Genomic DNA, 21,548 nt, shown 5'->3' with positions numbered 1-21,548 from the left:
GCTCTAAGATCCTGCAAGGCCCCAGACCCGGCCTGGGGTGGCCAGGGAACATGGTGGTGGCTGCCGTGTCACAAATGCGGACCCTCCAACTGCTCTACTTTACGTCTCCCGGATGGGGGCTGCCTCCCCCTCCTCCCAGCTGGAGCCTCGCAGGTGCCCTGGGCACCCGGACACCCGGGTCCGAGGGAGAGGGCAGGGCAGGCGGGATTCCAGTCCGCAGCAGGGCAGACTCCCCCCCCCCCCCCCCCCCGCCCAGGTGTGCAGGGCGGAGAACCCCAGGCCGGGTTTGCGCCAAGCGACTGTCATAGCCCTCCCCACAGCCAGTCCCACCCCTGCCGCTGGAGACTTGGGGACCTGTCGGAGCCCATCCCCTGTGGCCAGCAGGGAGAGGCACAGACCCGTCGCCCGGGGTGCCCCGTGCCGCAGCACGCCCATGGCAGCCTGCACATGCGCGCGCGAGGGCAGGGCGTCGAGTGCCCGCACCCCCGCCCTCCCCGAGGGGTTGTCACGACACCACGACGGCAACACAGACCTCCGGCCCCAGCATTTTGTTTTGTTTTGTGGTTATTTTTTTTACAACTTTAAATATGGAATATAAATAAATTTTACATTTAAAAAATAAAAGGAAGGCCCCCAAAAATATAATCACCGACTTTACAAACTGAAGGAAGCAGATGGGGGGTGGGTGGGCGGGGCAAAGTGCTGCCAGGAGGTGGGAGGGGAGGTGGGAGCACAGACCCCACCCCTAGGGGGCCCCGGGGCCCCTCCCTTTTCTCCCCCCTCCCGAGGGGCGCTGGAAGGGGTCAAGAAGGGGGAGAGTGCAAGCAGGAGGGGCGGGAGAGACCCCCCCACTGGGTTTCTCACGCCTGCCCAGAAGGGGGCGAGATGCAGGCGAGATGGACAGGTGCTGCCTCCCCGGCCCCGCCCTTGGGCTCCCTCCTGTCTGACCACCCCCAGCCACAGACCCCGGGAGCCCGCGTGAATTAGGAGCGGGAAGCTTTTCCGCAGCCGCTTTACCCACGTCTGCCAGAGACCGTCCTAACAGAGGCGCCCGCGGCCACACCCACGGAGCGCACGGCGCGTGCGGCGCTGCCTGCCTACGGCGTCCTGGTGCAGCGCGCTCCCTGTACAACCTCACACAGCCGGCTTGCTTGGGTTGGAACACGATGCGCGGGGGCCCTGCTGCCCCGGCCCCTGGGAGGAGTGACGGGGTCTCCTGGAGCCTCGGCAAGGGGGTCCCGGAGCCCTCGGTGGAGCGGGGCAGAAGAAGACGCAAGGTGCAGGGAGCCAGGTGAAAGGAAACAGGAGAAGCGGGGCGGGGTGGGGGAGGCAGGGGTGCCCAGGTCGCATCGGCGTCCACCCCAGGGCAGGCTTCATCTCTGGCCCGCTGAGAGGGCGCTCGGCCGCGGGGGCTCTGCCCGAGCCCAGCCAGGGCCCCGACTGGCGAGGGCCTCTCCCTTGGGACGCAAAGAGAAGCCGCCGGAGGGGCCTGGAGGGGTCCCTCAGAGCTGGCCAGGGGTCCAGGAGCCAAACTGGAGACGCGCGCGCCTGCCCCATCCGTCCCGCGCGCGCTCCGCCCAGATCCTCGGAGGCAGCCACACTTCCTTCTCGCTGCGGCGGAGGCCGGCTGGGGGGGCGGACGGACACGTGCGGGGCGGGAGAAGCACCATGGCCGTCCGAATCAGGCATCGAGACAGACGGACGAGGGGGACATTATCACTCCAAGGACCCCATGGGGGCAATACAGCAAATACCATATTAAATAACCCTGTAGGCCAAGCAGAGGGACAGGGGGTCGGACACAGCCCAGCATGCACCCCAGCCCGGGCGGGGGGCGGGGAGGACCTCCCCCCACCACACTCCCTCAGGGCAGCTGAGACCGCTGGGCTGGGCTGGGGTCTCCCTCGGAAGGACTCAGCGGCGGACGGGGTGGAGGCACCAGGGTGAGAAGCTGGGTTTTGGGGGGGGGGGGAGCAAACACGGGCCGGCCTCGCTGGCCACCCTCACCTGCCCACACTCTCCTGCCGATGCCCCTAGGCCCCGAGGGTCTCCTTGAGCGCCTTCTTGTCGGGCGTGTGCTTGAACTTGTGGTGCTTGCGCTTGGGCGGCCGGCGGACACGCACCGTCCGGATGGCCACTCGGGTCTGGGGTGCCTTGGCTGCCGGAGAGAGAAGAGCTTGTGAACAGGGCGGGGCAGGGGAGGGGCACAGGCTGAGCTGGGCACGCAGGGGCGCCTGGAGCCGCTGTGTGTGCCTTGAGGACAACCACTGCACGGGCTGTGCCTCAGTTTCCCCATCTGTGAAATGGGCCACCTGCCCGGCACCCTGCGCGGCACACAGGGCAGCAGAGTGAAGACAGCTTCAGCGGCTTCGCCCTTAGCCACCGCCTGGACTCGGGTCAGCTGGACCCTAGGGGGCAGAGGCGACGCCAGGGCCGGTGCTGGGGGGGTGTCAGCAGGAAGGAAAGAGGTTGGGCTGTGTTGTGTCCCCCTTGGGCCACCATCTGACCACCACCGCCAGAGACTGGGATTTGAACCCAGGGACCTGTACCCAGAGCCTACGCTCCGGTCACTGGGTGCAGGACCAGTGCCGCTGAACCTCAGTCAAGGTCAAGGTCAGCTCCACTCATTCTCTCCCTCCTGGGCTCCAGGGGCCACTTTTGCACCAGAAGCCAGGTCTGCCCGGCCCCAGGCCAGCTGCTTCCTGGGAGGCTTGGGAGCCATCCCCAGCCTGCTGGGGCTCACGGGGGCTGACAGCTTTTCTCCCATCTCATAGGGGTCACGGTCTTATCTCCCACCTCACAGGGGCCCTGGTCACACGTTTCCTAGTCGTGCAGGGCTGGAGTGGGTCTCAAGTGCCCCCGGGGGAGGACGCCCGGGAGCTTCAGCCCAGAGCTTCGACAGGACGCCTGCTGGGCAAAGGCCAAGCACCAGGTGGCCGCGCAGGCTGAGACCGGAGCCCGGTGTGTGTGGGCAGGTCTGCCACGGAGCCCTGGCACGCGGGCACCTGCACAGGGACGGCGGCAGCCACGTGCCCGCATCGCCAGGCTGCCTGGTGCACGGCGGGCGTCCCGAGGCTCTTGGAGAGCACCTAGTGTGAAAGAATGCGGCGTGCATTCCCAGCTTCGTGTTCCAAAACAAACTAATCTCTTCATTCCACCTTTCCACTGATTTTTTTTTTTTTTTTTTCCAGTTTAAGAGAGAGAGAAGGCCGGCACTGTGGCTTAACAGGCTAATCCTCTGCCTCGCGGCGCCGGCACACCGGGTTCTAGTCCTGGTTGGGGCACCGGATTCTGTCCCGGTTGCCCCTCTTCCAGGCCAGCTCTCTGCTGTGGCCCGGGAAGGCAGTGGAGGATGGCCCAAGTCCTTGGGCCCTGCACCCCATGGGAGACCAGGAGAAGCACCTGGCTCCTGGCTTTGGATCAGCGTGATCCGCCGGCCGCAGTGGCCACTGGAGGGTGAACCAACGGCAAAAAGGAAGACCTTTCTCTCTGTCTCTCTCTCTCTCACTATCCACTCTGCCTGTCAAAATAAACAAAAACAAAACAAAAGAGAGAGAGAGAGAGAGAGAGAGAGAGAGCAAGCCCATCCACTGGTTCACTCCCGCAAAAAACCCTGGGGCAGCCTGGAGGAGGCCGGGCCTGGGCCAGGGGCAGGGGCAGAGCCAGGAGCTCCGAACACGGGCCGGGTCTCCCACGGGCGGCAGGGACCCAGCCAGTGGAGCATCCCCACTGCCTCCCGGGGTTGGCACTACAGGAAACCGAGGCGGGAGCCAGCGTCAGGTACGGAACCCGGGTACTCCGAGGGGGAGGCTCTACCCGGAGCCAGGGCGCAGCCCCAAGAACGAGACCAAGAGGCCAGCAGGGCGCCTGGCCGCAGAAAGCACCCCGGAAGCTTGTCCCGCTCCCTGGCAATGGAAAGTTCCTGAAAGCGAAGCTGTCACTTGGCTGGGCTTCTCTGTAATCCCCGTGTGATCATCTTAACCCAGCGATCCGAGCGGCCCCCGAAGGGAGAGAGGAGCAGGCCTGGCTCAGAGGACCCACGACGGGGAGACCTGTGTCCTGGGCTCGGCGCCGCCCCATGCAGCCTCCGGGAGCCCAGTGGTCTCTGTTCTAGCCGTGCTGCGAACACTACGGACAGGCTGGCTTTGCAGGGTCGGCTCTCTGGTCCACCCCAGCGCGAAAACCTTACAATCCTTTTACAAAGACAAGGCAGGGGATGCAGCAGCAAGACAGGGGGGCACCCCCCCCCCAGGCAAAGGCGACTCCGGAGCTAAGAGGAGGGGCTCAGCTTGTGCAGAGCTGGGAGAAGGCCAGGGTCACCTGTGCAAAGGCCCTGAGGCAGAAATGTACTTAGCCCTCGGGGCTGCCAGCCCTGCTGGGGTGGTGCGAGTGAGGGGTCTGGCTGGTGGCAGGGCTACAGGGCCAGCCGGTAGCTGTGTCCTCACTTAGGGCTTCCCAGCTAGAGGAACCTGGCTCAGCCGGCAGGCAAACTCAGCCAGGGGCTTGGGACCAGACTTCCTGCCGCGGGGGTAGGAGGCTGTGGGCTGCGAATGGAGAGGAAGACCCCGGAGAGGCGCTCACCTCGCTGCTCCTGGGACCCCCCCGGGCTCCGGGCCGCGGGCCGCACGCCTGCCACCGTCTCACACTTGCACGCCAGGTGGTCCTCCAGGGTCACCGTGGCCTTCTTGAAGGTGGGCTTCTTGCGCACAATCTCGATCTTTCTCACCTGGAGAGCAGAGCCCGTAATGCGCCCCTGGAGCAGCCGCCGGTGCAGGAGCCTGCGGCACGCCCGCCTCCCGGCCTCCATGTTTTCCTCGAGAGCAGCCCGAGCCCAGGCAGCAGCACAGCCTTGCCCTCTGCCCTTCTCCGAGGTTTTCCATCAAAACAAGCCCTCCAACGTGGCCTCCCGCTCAGCCCAGCCCCTGCGGCTGCCCCCGCAGGGGGAGAAAGGCATTTCCGGGTTGGGCTGCGGGGCCTGTGGTGTTCCCATTCCTGGAGCGCCAGCCAAGGTCAGGGGCTTTGGCAGAGGCGGGAGATGGTTGTCTGGAAGGAAGCAGGGGGAGGGGAGGCCGGGCTTCATCCAGGGGGAGGCGGGAAGGGGGTCAGCTGTCAGTGTCCGTGTGCAGGGTTGGAGGCTCCGGGCACAGGAGGTTCCACGACAGAGGGAGGATAGAGTGACATCTGGGTGTGGGGAAGGTGGGCTGGGCAGCCAGGCACCGCTGGCCATGGTGGCGGGAGTGGGCGTGGCCAAACAGGCAGGGCCCACAGGGGCGGGGCCGGCGGAGAGGGGCAGAGACAGCAAGGCTCCTGGGGCCCCGCCCAGCCTGAGACCAGGAGCTCCTGGGACAGCACCTCGCAGGATGCATGGACACGCCCACCCTGGGGAAGAGGCAGGCCGCACTGTGCCCCTACACCCTCCTGGTTAAAGACCCAGCTTGTCTGAGGGACGCGGGTGTCAGAGCCGCAGGGGCACCTGCCTGGGCTGGGCCTTTCCTTCTGAGAGCCCCAAAGAGGAGAGAGCAGAGAGCCGCAGGAGACTGCACGGCTGCCTAGAACATTCTGTCAGTCCACGGCTGTGGACACGCCTCTTCGAGGGACACGTGGGCATCTCATCCCTGCTCATTTACCGAGGCCTGGGCCACTCTGCAGGACGCGTGTCCAGAGAGGGCGTGTCCAGAGAGGGCGTGCCGAGGGCGAGCCAGCACTGCCTTCCGCCCCCTCCAGTGTGCGAGCTGCACCCGCCCCGCCCCTGCCCGCCCAGGAGCGAGTGGGGGCTGCGCACCTGCACGGGCCGCAGCTGCACCTGGGTGGGCCGGCACTGCACGTGACGGTTGTTGCAGCAGCCGGAGCAGCGCTGCACCTCCACGCAGGGCGGCCACACCAGGAAGTTGGCGTTGGTGCGGTCGATGAGGCGCCGGGAGATCTCGAAGACCTCGGTGCGCGTCTTGCACTCGGCGATCACCGCTGGCTCGGCGGCGGCTGTGGGGGAGCCTACAGGGGGAGGAGCCTCAGTCGGGAACCTGGCCGAGGGAGGGGCCCCGCACATGCCCCTCGCCCACTTCCCTTCAACCCCGGGGTGGAGATTCCACGTCCTGGCTGTTCTCAGCCACAAGACTTGGGCAGGCAGCCGAATGCTCCAAGCCTCAGTTTCCCCGTCTGCAAAATGGGACGGTGAGACCCACCCCCATGAAGCATGGTGGGGATGGGGGGGGATGACTCTGAGGGTGTGCTCAGCCACGCCCAGCGCCTTCCCCGGCACAGGTGCACGGTGTGCCTGACCCTGGTTATCTCGTAAGCACTCCTGCACTGTCGCTTCTTTCAGACCTCGGTCTCTCATCTGTGAAATGGGATAACAACAGACCTCCGCCTCCCCTGTGGATCTAGGGATAAAAGTCAAATGCGGAGCCAAGCCAGGGCTGCAGAGCAAGGCCACCATTCACAAACAGGGAAGCCGAGGCTGCGGGCTCACCGAACCGAGCCCAGCGCACAGGAGGAGTCACCACTCGACCCTCAGCTGCCACGACCAGGGTGTTGGGGACCGTGGGTGGGCAGAGGCGGAGGAGGGGCCTGCTTCCCCGCTGGGCTGCTCTGGGGCCTGGCGAGCGAGACTCCTGCACAGGGCTAGGAGGCGGCTCCGGGCTCTGCCCTCAGCCACGGCAGCCCAGCAGGGGCACGGGATTCACATGGGAAGAGTGGGCCGGGGCCTCCCAGCTGTGTGACCTTGCCTGCCTCTCTACCCTCTCTGGGCCCCAGTTTCCAATTCTGTGAAATGGGGTTAATAACGCCGACCTCCAGGGTTCAAGTACGGAACCAGTGAGCTCTCAGGCACCAAATTTAGCCAATGCAGAGCTACGGCTGGGGGGTTAGGGTGACTCAGCTCCCCTGGGCAGGGCACGGAGGGGGTCACTCTCCCAGCTCAGCCCAGCCCTAAGTGGGGGCAGCAGCATGCAGGGGACCCCCTTCCCCGCCTTACCCAGGCTCCTCCTGCCGCGGGACAAGCCGTCCGGCTCTCCTCCCGAGTGGGATCGGGTCACGTTCAGGTCCAGCTCCGCACCATCTTCATCTGCAAGATGAGGCGCCGTCAGACCCGTGCTGATGGTGGCGGGCGGGAGGGGATGCCCTGGCCGAGAACAGCTCCCCGCTAGCGGCCGGGGTCCTCCAATCGGGCTCAGGCGGGTGGGAGGCCGATGGCCACCCCGGAGCCCCCACCGTGAGTGCTTTGGCCACATTTTTGGCCAGGACCCAGGTCAGCAGTTAAAAATACTTGATCCCCTTTGCCACTGTGGCGAAGCCGTGCTCAGCTCCAGGGCGGGGCGGGGACCCAGGGCCTGGGGCAGTTTCCAGTGCCCTCCGCCCAGCGTTCCCACAGGAAGTGCCGAATGCAGAACTTCCCAGAATCCCCGGGGGGACCCTCCGGAGCCCCGGACAATGGCCCTGCTGGGCCAGAGAGAGGGCGGGCAGGCGAGAGATGGGCTGGGAGCAGAGGCGTGGGGAGCGGGGCTGAGCCCTGCCCTGCCCGCTGCCCCGATCCAGCGGCTGCCACACTCTCTCCACCCTCTTCCTGGACCTTCGGCCCCAAGCTGGACACATCCGCCTCGGGCTACAGACAACTGTGCCCTGCCCCACCTCGTACTGTCACCTGGGTGCCACCAGCACTCCTTCAAGACACTGACCCTCGCCAGAGCCAGTGGCCAGGGCTGAAGTGGGGGGGGGGGGAGGCCCGCACTGGCGCTGAGTTGTGGACAGGCCTCTCTGGCTCTCCCCCGGGGGAGGAGCCAGCGCCTGAGCTGAGAGGTGTTGGGGACAAACTCGTGCCACCTGCACACGGGGCTCTCACTCTCGCCCTGGCAGAGGCAAAGACTCCTGCTGGCTGTGGCCGTCACCAGGGCCCCGGGGACCCTGCTCGGAGGGGACTGTCAGTGGGAGGCTGGTCCATGACTGTCCAGCCCCAGCCTGCACGCCAGCATGTCTGTCTGTCCCTCTCCCTGCCGTCTCTGGAATGTCCCTGGGTGGGGGGGGTGGTGGTGGTGGGGAGACGTGCTTTGTGGAAAGGTTAAGTTGATTAGGAAAAAATAGCCACGTGGCTGCCTCGAAACAGGCCAGCTATTGAGAACCTCATCTGCAGGGTTCCGACCCCACCAGGGGTGTGGAGGGGCCGGCGGCCGCGGGCGGGCCGGGGCCTGGGGAGAAACAGCAGAAAGGCTAAATGTGGACGTTGCCATTGTGTGGTCAGCCGGGCACGGGGCGGGGGCTCTGGCAGCCCTCGGTGGGGGCCCGGCAAACAATAGGTGGGCCCGGCCGGGCGGCTTCACCACCCCCCAGTCCAGGCGGGGTTGAAAGGGCCGGGAATGCTTCTGAGAGGGAGCCAGGGGCCCAGGGGCAGAGGAAACAAAGACAGGAAAAGCTGTTCCCCCGCAGATAGTGTCCGGGCAAGGGTTACAAAGTGACAAAGAGACAGAACCCCGAGGGAAGGGGACCTGCGGGTGCAGGGGGGCTGCCCGAGCAGGCCAGAGGTTACAGGCGAATGGCATACACTCGGAAGACAGCGCACATGAACCCAGCCCCAGCCCTGCCAGCCCTGCCACGTGTGTGCCACCCAGCACGTGCCCACTCACTGGGCACGCCCTCAGGCTCAGCCAGGGCGGCCGGCTGGCCTAGGCCAGGTGTCCCTGAGAGACCTCACAGGCCGGGCCCTGGGCCAGAAGAGCAGGGAGATGGCTCCCCCCGCACCCCACACCCTGGCCACACCTGGAGAGGCTCTGAGCACACGCCCGGGGCACCTGCTCCCCGCCCCGCCCCTGTACCCAGACAGTGCCACGCATGGCCGTTTCTCCTGCCACACCCACAGCCCAGGTACCCACCAGCCTGCAGGTCCCGCCCAGGGTGGGTGTGGCTGGCCCGCGAGGGCTGCCCTGGGCCCCCGGTTCTTGGTACCTTAGGGAAAAGGGCCAGAGTGCCAGGCACGGATTCAATTTACCTCCGGAGTCTCCGTGCAGCAGGCGCTGGAGGTCCTCGAAGGAGCGGATGGAGTGGCCACTCAGCATCTCGTAGAGCTCTTCAGGAATGGGGTCCCCCTGCCAGGCAGACAGCGCGGCTGAGTGGCGGGAGGCGGGGCTGCCAGCGGGGCCTCCTCCAGTGCACCTCCCACCGCCCCTCCAGGCATCCGAAAACGCACAGCTAGGACAGGCGGCATCGGGGCCAGAACCCTGAGACCCAGCTGGGCTGCTGCGCCCCAACCCTCAAACAGGGACCCCAGCTCGCCTGTCTCCCCCATCAGACTTCGGGCTCCACCAATCGGATTTTTCCCTCCCCACCCCGCACCCGTCAACGCTCGCACAGAAACCCATTTCACAGAGGAGAAAACAGAGGCCTCGGTGGGGGCCGTCCTTTGCCCAAGCCCTGCAGCCTCACAGCGGGAGCAGAAGCTGCATTCAAACCCAAGGCTTTGCGCTCCCAGACGGCCGGTGCACACGTGCCTCCCAACTGGGTCGGCGGCGGCGGCCACGTGTACCAGGCGTATCTGCTCCTCTCCCACGAAAGAGGGAATCCTTAGATACCGCCAGGAAACCTGAACGCTGACCCCGTCCCTTGCTCCACCGAACCCTATTTTTAGAGCCGCTCTGGCCGGCTACCAAACACACTCGAAACCTAATAAGCGCTTCAGCAGGCCTCACTCGGAGCCGGCTTCCTCCACGCGAATCACGGGTCCCACAGCGACCCGAGAGCAGCCTGTCCCACAGGCCCGTAGCCCCGCAGTGCGGAAGCCAGGGCCCCGAGACAGACAGGAGAGCAAGCAAGAGACAGAGAGGGGATGTGAGACGCCACGCGTGGGAATGCACACGCGTGCAGAGCTGCATGGCGGGCACGGGTGGGGGCCCCGGAGAAGGCATCAGAACGTGTGGCTCTGGCTGTGGAATCTGGGGCTCGGCCACCTCGTGCCTCAGTCTCCCTGGAGTGAGAGGGGAAGGACCAAGTCTCACTTGGTTCACAAACAAGGAATGGTGTCTGGGAGCCTGGGCAGGGCTGCCCAGGAGGGGGCGCTGGCCTCGCCCTGCCTGAGTATGTGTGTGTTTGGGGGGGTCTTTGGCCCCCTGGCAGTGCTGGGGCGCTCTCCCCAAAAGCTGTCTCCTCAACACTTGTCATGGCGACCCCGAAGCACCTACTCCAGGGGTTCGGCCAGGTCCGGCTCTGGCCGCCCCTGCCAACCGGGAGCTGGAAGCCCCCAGAGGGGTGGGCATGCCCACTGGGGAGCCAATCCCTTGACACCTCTGTGCCTCAGTTTCTCTGCTGGGTCCTGAAGCCAATGGCCTCCCCCGGTGTCTCAGGGCTGCGGGGAGGCTGGAGGGGGGAACGGCTGAGTGAGGCGTCGCCCACACACACTCCTCCCTCGTGTCCCGCCCCCTGCCACCTCCAAGCAGGTTCACTGCTCCAACCCAGAACAGTGACTGTGCCCAAAGGTTGACAAAGGACCCACCCCAGAGCACAGCCAGCCAGGGGCAGCTGGCAGACCTCAGGCTGGTCACTGCCCTTCTCAGACCCTGGCGCACCTGTGAATCGAAGGGGTGGAAAACCCTCCAGTCCACGCTGGTCCTGCCTCGCGGGTGGGAGAGGGGGCAGAGCTAGGCCAGAGCAAGGGTGCCCGCCAGGCCTTGCTTGCAGAAGAGGAAGTGTCTGTGGGGCCCTCCCGGGGGAGGTGCTAAGATCCTTGTCCCTGCAGGCGTCTACAGTGGCAGGGGAGGCCCAGGATGCCCCAGACCCAGGCCCACAACACAAGGGAGGTGACACCTGCGGGAACAAACTGAGATGCTGCAGGGCCGAGTGGGGAAGAGCAAGCCCAGGAGAGAGACCGCAGAGGCTCGAGATACAAACAGGAGGTGCTCAATAAATGCTGCAGAATGCACAAGGACTCGACTGCTCCCTGGGGCCCCCTGTAGTATGATTCTCCCACCACCTCCACCGTGAAGGCCACCAGGGATACTCTTCCCCTACCCCAGGAAACTAGCCCTAAGTCTGTTTTATTCTAAGCAGGGAGCCTGCTCCTGCACACGCTTCTTGTGATTCGGATGGGTGCCTTGGACTTGATAACAGTACCCAGGGGCACTATTTCATCCCATCTTCCAGATGAGACAACTGAGACTAGGAAAAAGCAAACAAGAGGTCTAGCTCCAGATGACCAGTGAGCGTGTGTGTGGGGTCTCCCAGGCCCCAGGGCACCCTGTTCTCCCAGCCACACGGAGCTGCACAGCCTCCCTGTCCTCGGCTCTGGGCATCATTGGAGGTGCGGGGTCAGCACTTGGCGCCCGTGTGTGTTCTAGGCAGTGGCCTCGCCTGGGGACCCTGGCCAAGCTTGAAGATCTTTCTGTTGGAGACAGGGACGCATACCACAGCCGCCCGCAATGGTGCACCACTGGCCCCAAACGCCTGGAGCCCAGAGGCCAGTGGAGCCTGGTATCACAGGGTCCCTGTTTTATCTCGGGCTTTTAAATGGAGCTACCAGGGCTGGTGGTGTGGTACAGCCTGTTGAGCCACCGCCTGCAGTGCCAGCATCCCATATGGGCGCCGGTTCAAGTCCCAGCTGCTCCACTTCCGATCCAGCTCCCTGCTAATATGCCTGGGAAAGCAGTAGAAGATGGCGTAAGTGCTTGTACCCCTGCACCTACATGGGAGACCTGGAAGAAGCTCCAGGCTTCAGCCTGGCCCAGTCCTGGCCATTTTGGCCATTTGGGGAGTGAACCAGCAGATGGAAGATCTCTCTCTCTCTCTTTCTCTGTAACTCTGACTTTCAAATAAATAAATCTTAAAAGAAAAAAAACTGGTTCCCAACACCTCGCCCAGGATTAATCGGGAGGCCGCTGCCGCCCATCAAGGGGCAGAGGGCAAACAGCAGGTGCTTCGGGAGCCACCGCTGCCACCACGCTCACTCTTTCAGCAGTGGCAATGAGCCGCACACGTGCCCAGGCCAGCAGCACGGGCCGTCTGCAGAGGGCAGCGGGCGGGGAGAGGGCGGCCTGCCCGTGGGAGGATGCTGGGCCCCGGGAAATGACACCCCAGCCCCACACCGGCACTTCCTGGGGTCGCGTGGGCTGGCAGGTCCCTTCCGGGACTGGGGGTGGGACAGCCAGCCCGCAGCCAGCATCAGGATGCCATATGCCTCGGGAGGGGGAGGAAGACTTGCAATGCCACCTGTTTGGATGAGAGGCTCGTCTGGGTGTGGGAGGGCGAGCGGCCGGGACCTTGGACACCCTGGTCCACGGAGATAGGGAAGAAGGGTCTGGCGTGCTGGCAAAGCTGCCCCAGATCTCAGGCCTGGGGCTCCTGGCAGGGCGAGGGCGTGGTGAGGAGGCAGCTGGGCAGAGCCAGCCTTGGAAGCCAAGGCAAACAGCGCCCTCCCCACCCCACCCCCAGCACCAGCTGCGGGAGGCAGGAAGGGCACGGGCCAGGTGAATTACCTGCTCCCAAACAGGCTGGCAGATCAAAGGGCCCTCCCCAACCCTCCACCTGGGCCCCAGCGCACACACACAGGCAGCTCCCCACCTGGCCTGCCGCCGCCCCACAGGCACAGCCCCACTCGGGCCCACGCAACCAGGGGCGTTGTCTGGCTGGCAGCGGGAGCTGACAAGGCCTCCTAGCGCCCGCCCGCCCGCCTGCCTGTGAGTCTCGGGCCTTTTTAGACCGGAAGCCAATGCCTTTGAAGAAGGCTTCTCCACCGGCCACAGAAGCCATTTGACGGCCCAGCTACCCCAGCCACCACTGCCCTTCCTTGGGGCTCCGGGGACCCTGCCTCCTGCTCCGTCCTCCTGGGAGCCCCGCCCACTGGCCTCCCTACCTCTAGGCTGGAGCAGAGAAAATGTCAAAGCAGGAAGTGAGAGGCTGGCCGGCATGTGACAGCCCAGTGCAGTGGCTGTCACCCCCAAGGCCAGAGGCCAGGTAATTCTGCTGCTCCGGGGACTCCGAGCTGACCCCGACTTCTCACTTGTTTTTAAGGTGGCAGAAACTGGAGAGCTGCTAGAGACACAGAAGCTTTGCCAGCCCCTTTCGCTGCTGCTTCCTCCCCCTCTGTCTGTCGGAGCCCAGGGAGAGACAGGGAAGGAGAGACAAGCTGGGGTCTCAAGGCGGGGCCATCAGAGCCCTTCCCCACGGGCACCAGGACGAAAGCACACCAGCGGGAAAGGAGATCCTAAATGCCTAAGAAACCAAGGACCAAAGAGGGCTGGCCAGAGGGGGCATCTCAGCGGGAAGAGCAAGAGCGAACACCCCCTCACTGCTCCTCCTAAATCCCCCCTCCCACACACATGCACTTCCTGCCCCCACATTCTGTCTCACCCTGACCTTGCGCACCTGCAGGCCAGTTAGTCTCCCATCCCCCAAGGCCACCGGCAAACCAAGAGGAAGCTGGGTGGCAAAGGAACGGGGGCTCCTCCTCTCCTTCTGGGTGTAGGGTGCTGAAGTCGGGGTGTCATCTGACCGCGGGGGTCACCCTCTCGGCAGCCAGCTGTGCCACAGGGGTCCCCTCTGCTTCCCAGCTCTGAGGCCTCCACCCAGGCCTCAGTCTGGGGTCACGGACAGCTCCAAGGCCCCCTCCGCCAGCAAGCCCTCCCTGAGGCCCCGCGCACTGGCAACCGGAGCGCCTTCTCGGTCTGGCCCCCACGGTATCAGTCTCGTGACCATCCCAGCACCCACCTATGGCTGCAAAGCACCACACACAAGCAAGGGCAGAGCTTCTGTGCCGCCGCCTCCTGGTCAGACCCACGGAGACGCAGAGTCCGCGTGGGGAGGAGCAGCAGGTTTGGGGCGGAGTTGCACCTGCTGAGGGGAGGCCTGGGAGCCCCTCCTGCCCGGGAAACGGCCTCTCCAGACCGCATCAGCAAAGGGAGTCAAACACGGGGTCTCCAGTCCCGCAGGTTCCAAGAAGGGCTTCCTGGAAGTGACAAACGCTCTGGGCACTCGGGCGCTTCAGGCACAGCACCGCCATTCGGGGCCGCATGGGGGTGGCTGGGAAAAACTGCAACCACGGAACTTAAGGCTTGGTGGGGTCAAGCTGCCGAGCAGGCAAACGCCCAAAAACAACAACCACCAAAAAAGCGCGCGGTGGAGCGGAGACCCGATGGCTGCAGGCGGCGACGAGAGGCGGCCACGGCGAGCCCACCTGTTGCGCAGGGCGGGCCCGGCGCCGGGTGCACAGGGCCGTGCGTGCCTGTGTACGTGCGTGGGTGTGCGCGCACGTGTGCTCGGGGCGCGTGTGCTGGGGCCGTGCGTGCGTTTTGGGTGCGGTGCGCGCGCGTGTGGCCCGCGTGTGCACGGGCGTGGCGGCGGCGGGCGCGCGACCTGGCCGCGGTAGTGCGTGCCCGTCGCTCGGCGCGCCCGCCTGCCGGAGCGCAGCATCGCCTCCGGCCAGGAGTGTGCATGCGTGGGGTGAGTGAGCGAGTCGGGGGGCCGGGCGGGGTGGGCTGCGGCGAGCAGCCGCGGGGCGCCGCCGTTCCCAGGACGCCCTGGCACCGGGCCCAGCCCCCAGGTCCCGCGGCGAGGCGAGGCGGCAGCTGGGGCCGGCCGGCGCCCCCCTCCCCAACAGCTGGCCGCGGCCCGGGGGGCTGCGGGAGAGGCGGGGAGGGGGTGTCGGGAGGGGCCTGCAGGCGGCCAGGCCGAGTCCCGCGACCTCCTTCCCGGGTGCGGGCCGCGGGGGGCGGCCGCGGAAGGGCGGGGCCCCCGGCCGGGCGGCCGGCGGCCCTCGAGGAGCCCCGAGAACAAAAGGAGACGGCGACGGCTCCTCCGTGGTCAAAACAACCTGCGCTGGCGGCGGCCCAAGGCCCGGCCGCGGCCTCGGAGCCCTCCGCCTTAACCCCTTCGCCGCCGCCGCCGCCGCCTCCCTGCGCCTCTCGGGAGGCCCGCGCGGCCGGCGAGGTGCGGAGGCGGGACGGGACCCCGGCCCGCCGCGCTGCCCGCCGCCCCTCCCGCTCCACCTCGAGCCTGCAGCCTGCCCCGCCCCCGTCCCCACCTGGATTCGGGGCAGACTTGCCAACTCACGGCTACGCGAGCCTGGGGGAGGGGTGGGGGCGGGGGCCGATCCGACCGGCGGCTCGCGCAGACGTGCGTGCACCCCCTCCCCTGCAGCCAGGCTTCTGCGGGCGGCGCGCTCCGCACCCTGCCTGCGGGGGAGAGAGGTGCTTCCTCCGGCAGGGCGCGGGCGCAGGTATGGCGGGGCCTCAGGCACGCGCCGCCCCGGGGCTGGATTCCTGAAGCGTCCCCGGTCCTCCCCCTACCCCCAGCGCCCCAGTGCCCCGAACCTGCTCGTGTCTGTCTCTCCGGTCCCCGTCACCCAGGACACAACCCTCTCCTCCGGGACGGAGCTCTGGGGCCAAGCATGCCCTGCGCCTGCCTGCGGACGCCCACCCTGACCCAGAGCAGGGGCCAGGGCGGGACCCGAACCCTCGCCCAGAGGCGGCTGGACGCCACGGGGGGCGCTAGCTCGCGCCTCCTGGGCCGGCCGGGTGCCGGTCCGAGCCGAAGCGAGGCTGAGGCCCAAGTGGCTGGGAAGGGCGCGCAGCCTTCCGCACCCCTCGGCGGCACCCCACCCCTCTCCCCTCGGCGGGCGAGGGCTCGCTCTCTGGAACCTGAGCGGTGGGGCGGGGTGGGGGTGGGGCACGGCCACACACACCCTCCCCAGGCGCCCTAAGGCGCAGGGTCTACGCCCGTGGGAAAGAAAGCCGCCCTTGCGCCCTTCGCCTTGGAGCCCGGCCCCTCCAGACCTGCGGCCCCAGCCCTCGGAGGTCAGCGGGCTCGCCCTGCTGCTAGGGTCCGAAGTTCACTGCAGGGAGGGGAGGGGCGGCCAGGAGTGGGGGTGGGGGCAATGAATGGAGAGAACCAGCCGCAGCTGCCGTCGCAACTCACCTCGGCGCTGGCCAGACGCAGGTAGCAGCAGAGAGACAGAAAGAGCGCCCAGCAGCGATTCATGCCGACTCCCGGCCCGGCCCCGCGGGGCCCCGGACGCGTAGACCGAGCGCGCCGCCCCCGCGGCCAGGGTTGGGGGCTGGGGAGGGGGGTGGGCTCGGCTCCCGTCCGCGGCGATCAGGCGCTCAGGCCGCTGCAGCCGCCGCCGCCGCTCACCCGCATGGCCCCCGGGCTCCGTCGCTGGGGGGCTGGGGAGGACCTGGGCGCGGGACCAGGGTCCGAGGCCGCTACCTGGGCGGATCCCGAGCCCGCGCGAGCATCCACGGCCGGGGGGCTGCGTCGCGATCCAAGCCGAGGCGTCTAGCCGTGTGGGGGCGCCCCGAGGACTCCAACCTCCTAGAGAAGGAACGCGGCACTCGATGGTTCGTCTTCCCTCGCCGGCTACAGGCGTTTTCCTCTGCCCGCCGGCCTAGTTTTTTTGCAACATCTTCTGGAGAGGTCGCCCAAATCGGAAAGCTCAGGGCCCGGCACCTCAAAGCCCGAGTCTCCCCGAAAAAACTTTTTCCAAAGTTGGCTATGCAGCGGCGGCCGGAGCACCCGGGCAGGGAGAGGTGCAAACTCCCGCCCGGGCCGGGGCGGGGAGGGGGGGAGGGGGGGCGGGAGCGTGTGCGCCCTGGCGCGGGGCCCGGGCGGCGGGCACGGCGGCAACGCGCGCGCGGCGTGCCCGCTGCGCGCTCGGCGCGGCCCGGTCGACAGGTGGACGCGGCGCGAGTCCGTCGGTCCGTGTGCCCGCCGGCTGCCGGCTGCCGGCTCCGGGCGTCCTCTGCGTGCGAGCTGCGGCTGCTCCGGCTTCTCTACAACGAGGCTGGAAGGTGGGCCCTTTTTTTTTTTTTTTTTTTCTTTTTGCGCGCCTGTGTGTCTGTGTGTGCGCAAAATCCCTCTACCTCGGAGGGGAAAGATGGGCGCTGGCGGCCGGAGGGGAGCCCTCGGGGAGGCGGCGGGGAGGCAGGCGGGCGCTCCCGGCTGCAGGAGAAGTTGCCACCCTTTCAGCTGTTCCGGCCTTTATAAAGGAGAAGAGTGTGAGAGGTGGGTGGAGACAGCCTTTCCTCTTCTGGCCCGGAGTCAGCGCGGCGAGGGGGGGCGGGAGCTCGCGAGGGCCTGGGGCGCGGCAGGGCTCGCGGGGGTCTCCGAGAGAGCCGGGAGCCGCTCCGTCCTTGGCTCCGGCCCCCGGGCAGAACTAGGGGAGCCCACGCGCCCCGCCCCTCGGGCTGGCCACCAAGGACAGGTTAGGGACCCACGTGGTTGTTGGGGGTGGGATGTCTCCAGGGCCAGGAGTGGAAGCCCCCGGCGGCGCAGGCGTGCTGGCGGCACGGGACTCCAGCTCTGCAGCCTGCACCGTGGCTTGCCTTCAGACCCTCCCCTGGGTCCCAGGCTGGGTCACCTTGGACCAGTCACTTCCCTCCTGTGCTCAAAGTGGCGGCGGCGGGGGTGGGGGCCGATAGGCTTGTTGTGAGGATTAAATGCTGGAAAGGGCAAAACAACAGCCAGCCAGGAGGCAGCCACAAGGTGAACACACCAACGCCGCCGGCAGCCAGCACCACTCAGCTGCAGGGTGGGCCCCGTTCCCTCCTCCCAGCTGGTTGCCTGGCACACGAGCGGCAGTGCCAGCGTTGGCTGCATCCGAGTGTGTTGAACTGCAAAGTCACACAAACCCCCACACGCCTGCAGCATCCCGCGGGACTGCCATCCCGCGCCTCCTGTCACCCTGTGTACCACCTCCCTCGGCTCCCCGGGGTGCCCGGCCCAGGGGCCCACCGCCCACACCAGCATTCACGCAGTTAGCGCCTCCCGCCCCCAGCTCAGGGAGCTGCTATGTCCCTGCCTTCACAGCCACACTGTCACAGTCACGGAGTGACACGCGCACACGCCGAGCCCAGCACCCACCATGGGGACCCGCAGGCTCACTGCGCCCTGCCGTCTCGTGACACCAGGGCACCTCTAGCTTGTCTGCTGCTGCTGTCTCTCTGCCGTCTGTACCCAAACGTGCCCCTTTGGGGTGGCAGCCAGCGCCTCACACGTGCACAGCCTGTCTCTTCGTGAGCCGCCTTCTTGGGACCGGAGGAGGGCAGGCACCCACCCCGGAGCCACACGGGTGTCATGGTGGCCGGGACGCAGCCTGGGGCAGGTCGCTGTGGTGGTTCCCAGCCTGGAGTGGCCACTTCGCTGAGCAGGTGTCCTGGAACGGCTGTGTAACCTGGGAGGACCCCAGTTTCCTCCTGTGTAATCGGAGACGCTTATGTAATGGGAGGGATGGCAGAGACGCCAGGGGCCGCTCGGCGGGACTGGGAGTGTTGGTCCCCTGGGGCTGCGTGGTGGATTCCCACATGAGAACCGACAGGTGCAGATTGCTACACTCGGCACACGTTGTCCACGAATGGTTTAGCTGCCTCGTGGAGGGGTCGGCGGCTCCCGTGAGGGGTCCCGAGCAGGAACTGGGGCAAGGCTCTGTCAACACAGCTTCGCAGCGTTCGCCAGGGGCCAGGCACTGCTGCAGGCACACGAGCAAACCAGCCGTGGGGCTCGGAGAGGCCCGTGGCCCGGACGGACAGAGGCAGGATGGCAAGGAAGGTGAGCGGGAGGACGGGCGGCCAGCTCCCGAGGCACGGGATGCGAAGCTGAGACGGAAGCTGTTCCGCCAGACAGCTGAGCGACCTTGACCTCCTTCGTCCTTACCTGGAAGTGGCACCAGAGTGGCTGCCGTTGTTAGCACCGAGCCATGGCGGCCTCGCAGCTCCTGTGAGATAGGGGGCTGCTGTCTCCTGGAGGGGAGTGGGAGCGCGGGGGTCACGCGGCCGGGACTCGAACCCAAGCAGTGCAGCCACAGAGCCCACGTGCCGTGCTCTTGCCCGGCAGGATGACCACGAGGCCACGTGCCGTGCGGCTGAGATCTGTCCTTGGCCTCAGGGGTGCACGGCCGGGGTGCTGCCTGAAGGAAGGGACCCCAGCCTGCTGCTCAGACATGTCCTAGGGCCTGGAGTGATGCAGACGCACAAATCGTAGTCCAGATGTGTCTGTGCACGGGCCCCTCCTCCAGGAAGCTCGCCAGGCTTGATGCTTGCTCTGATCTTTGCCTGGTGTATCAGCCGAGTACTAGACTGGCGTTCAGGGTGAGCAGGGGCCTCGCCCCAGCTCCCAGCGTTCAGTTGTTGCTCAATGAATGTCTGCCCGTGAGTCAGTGCCTTGCCTGTGTCTGCCTGTGGGTCCCGGAGGGTACAAAGTTGCAGGCCCTCCCAAAGGGGTGCAGGGCGGGTGCTTGTAGCATGAGGCTCTCCGATAGGACCGGGAGGGATGACGGGCTGAGAGGTGGGAGCCAGACCCCATGCCTCCCCCACGCCCCGCTCCCCTACCCCAAGCTGGAGAACCAGTGGCCATCCGTGCCAGAGGGGCCCTGCCCAAGGCCAGGGGCTTTTAGAACTGCGTGTTCAGAGAAAGCGTCCTGACGGAGGCCCTGGCCCAGCCCTGGCTGTTGCGGCCATGTGGGGAGTGAACCAACGGATGGAACATCTCTCTGTCTCTGCACCTTTCAAATAAATGAAAATAAATCAAAATCCTCTCTAAAAAAGAGTCTTCCTTCCTGAGTGTGGAGGCCAGGAAAAGCCAAGGAAGGGGTCGGGGTCGATCCCCAGGCAGCCCCGCGCCATGACGCCGACCGAGGGCGCCGACACCAGCTGTCCACACCTGGAGGAAGAGGAAGTGGGGCTCCAACTGGGGACGGTCCCCAGCTATGTCCTGATGACTGAGACTGCGGCTGGGGCTTTACAAGGGCCAAGCCCGTGTCCACTCCCGCCCCACGTGGCGCGGTCAGCTCGCCCTTGCTCCCCTGCCGTCCTGGCCCCACCTCCTGTGGGCACTTCCTCACCCCCTGCCCCGCCTCCCCTCACAGCCACCCTGGAGAAAGTGTTACCACCGCATGTGCCCATTTTACAGATCAGGAAAGTGAGGTTCAGAGAGCACAGGAGAGCGGGCTGCCTGGCAGCATCTGGGTCCAGAGACCAGCTCTGTGACCTTGAGCGAACGACTTAACCTCTCCGAGCTCAGCTTCCCCACCTCATGGGGTTAAATGAGCAGATACATCTCAAGAGTCCTCAGCAGAGGCCATGGTCACCGAGACTCCAGGCTCGCGTGCACACGCACACCGTGCACGCTGGCGCACACGCACCTGTCTCTCAGCTCCAGGGCTGGCGAGGACCAGCGCCCCACATGCTGGGTCTCTGTGGGAGACCCCCACCCTGGTGAGGCTTGGCCACAGCAGCCGTGGGTCCCAGGGAGGCAGCCGGCCAGCTTGCCGGAGCCCACCCTGCAGCCTTGGCCTTGGCCTGTATACAAAGGCGAGGGAAGCCAATGTTTGTTTTCCTGGGGCTCAGCAGATGCATTTTTAGCTCCCCAAGGCTCCAGACAAGGAAGAGGATGTTTGGACGGGGCTTCGAGGAGCTACCTGCCCTGGAAGGGTCTGGAATCTGAGCGAAGCCCTCCTGGGGTGAGGCGGGGGGCAGACAGGCTGGGAGACCACAGGCTAAGCCCCGCCCCCACCCTAATCCTGGAACCTTGGTCCCGCCCCCACAACAGGCTGCCCCTCACTGCCCTGTTCTTACCTGCTGGACCAGCCTCAGAGCCAGGCCCCACCTGAGCTGGCCGCCTGGGCTTGCTCCCCCAACCCCAGCTCCCTCCTGCCCCTACCTGAAGGCTGGCGCAGTGCCGAAGTCGCGCCGTGGAGGGAGAGGACCCAGGGAGGCTGCTGCCCTGGCCAGCGTTGCCCAGCAGGGAGGGGGCAGTGCCAGGGTTGACCCAAGCCTGTGAGGGGAAGCCACCTCCGAATCGGAGCCGCCCAGCCCCTTCCCTGTAGTGAGGCGCACAGAGCCTGTGCCAGCTGCGTGCCGAGGCCTACATGGTGGGTGTGGCGATCAGGGGAGCCCCAAAACACACCCAGTGCCCCAGATCCAAGGCCATCTGCTGCCCGCCCCCTGGGGTGTGCTAGGGGTGGGTTAGCCAGCACCTTCCACACCAGGGCATCCTCTCTGGCCGAGTCCAGGAGGTGGGGCAGGCAGGTAGCAGGCACACCAGCTGGCCAGCAGCAGTTGTTTGTAATTGGCGGGCGTGTCAAAAGAATGGAACCAACCACAGTTTTAAAAAAGAGGTTTCAGGGCCGGCGCTGTGGCTTAACAGGCTAATCCTCTGCCTTGCGGCGCCGGCACACCGGGTTCTAGTCCCGGATGGGGCACCAGATTCTATCCCGGTTGCCCCTCTTCCAGGCCAGCTCTTTGCTATGGCCCCAGAGTGCAGTGGAGGATGGTCCAAGTGCTTGGGCCCTGCACCCACATGGGAGACCAGAAGCACCTGGATCAGTGTGATGCGCCGGCCGCAGCGGCCATTGGAGGGTGAACCAGCGGCAAAAAGGAAGACCTTTCTCTCTGTCTCTCTCTCTCACTATCCACTGACTGTCAAAAAAAATTTTTTAAAAAAAGGGGTTCATGAATATTCATGAGAGCTGAGGCTGTGTGGCTGCACCGTGCACCCCTCGGGTGTAGCGGCTCCTTCGAGCCCCACAGTGCACTTGCCTGAGAACAACTGCTCTCGCCCATCTGTGGATGGGCAGAATGAAGCCC

At 66.2% G+C, this 21,548-nt stretch overlaps 1 protein-coding gene across 2 annotated transcripts; it reads right to left on the bottom strand.

Moving 5' to 3' along the window:
* Positions 1-1,675: 1,675 nt before the first annotated feature.
* Positions 1,676-16,498, bottom strand: PDGFB (platelet derived growth factor subunit B). 2 transcript variants are annotated; one of them, XM_062201948.1, is made up of 7 exons: positions 15,886-16,498; positions 8,978-9,074; positions 6,974-7,063; positions 5,783-5,991; positions 4,582-4,726; positions 2,008-2,158; positions 1,676-1,768 (listed from the first exon to the last, which is right to left on the bottom strand). In XM_062201948.1, the coding sequence occupies exons 1-6, from the start codon at positions 15,946-15,948 to the stop codon at positions 2,034-2,036; spliced, it is 729 nt and encodes a 242-aa protein (XP_062057932.1). In that variant the 5' UTR covers positions 15,949-16,498; the 3' UTR covers positions 1,676-1,768; positions 2,008-2,033. The 2 variants fall into 2 exon arrangements, with proteins under 2 accessions (XP_062057932.1, XP_062057933.1); XM_062201949.1 differs by lacking the exon at positions 15,886-16,498 and adding an exon at positions 15,282-15,392.
* Positions 16,499-21,548: the final 5,050 nt, after the last annotated feature.

Source organism: Lepus europaeus, chromosome 10 (genome assembly GCF_033115175.1).
Source record: "Lepus europaeus isolate LE1 chromosome 10, mLepTim1.pri, whole genome shotgun sequence".
In the NCBI taxonomy this organism is placed as follows: Eukaryota; Metazoa; Chordata; class Mammalia; order Lagomorpha; family Leporidae; genus Lepus; species Lepus europaeus.
The sequence above is the reverse complement of the archived record's forward strand: the minus strand, read 5'-3'. Positions and strand labels throughout refer to the sequence as shown.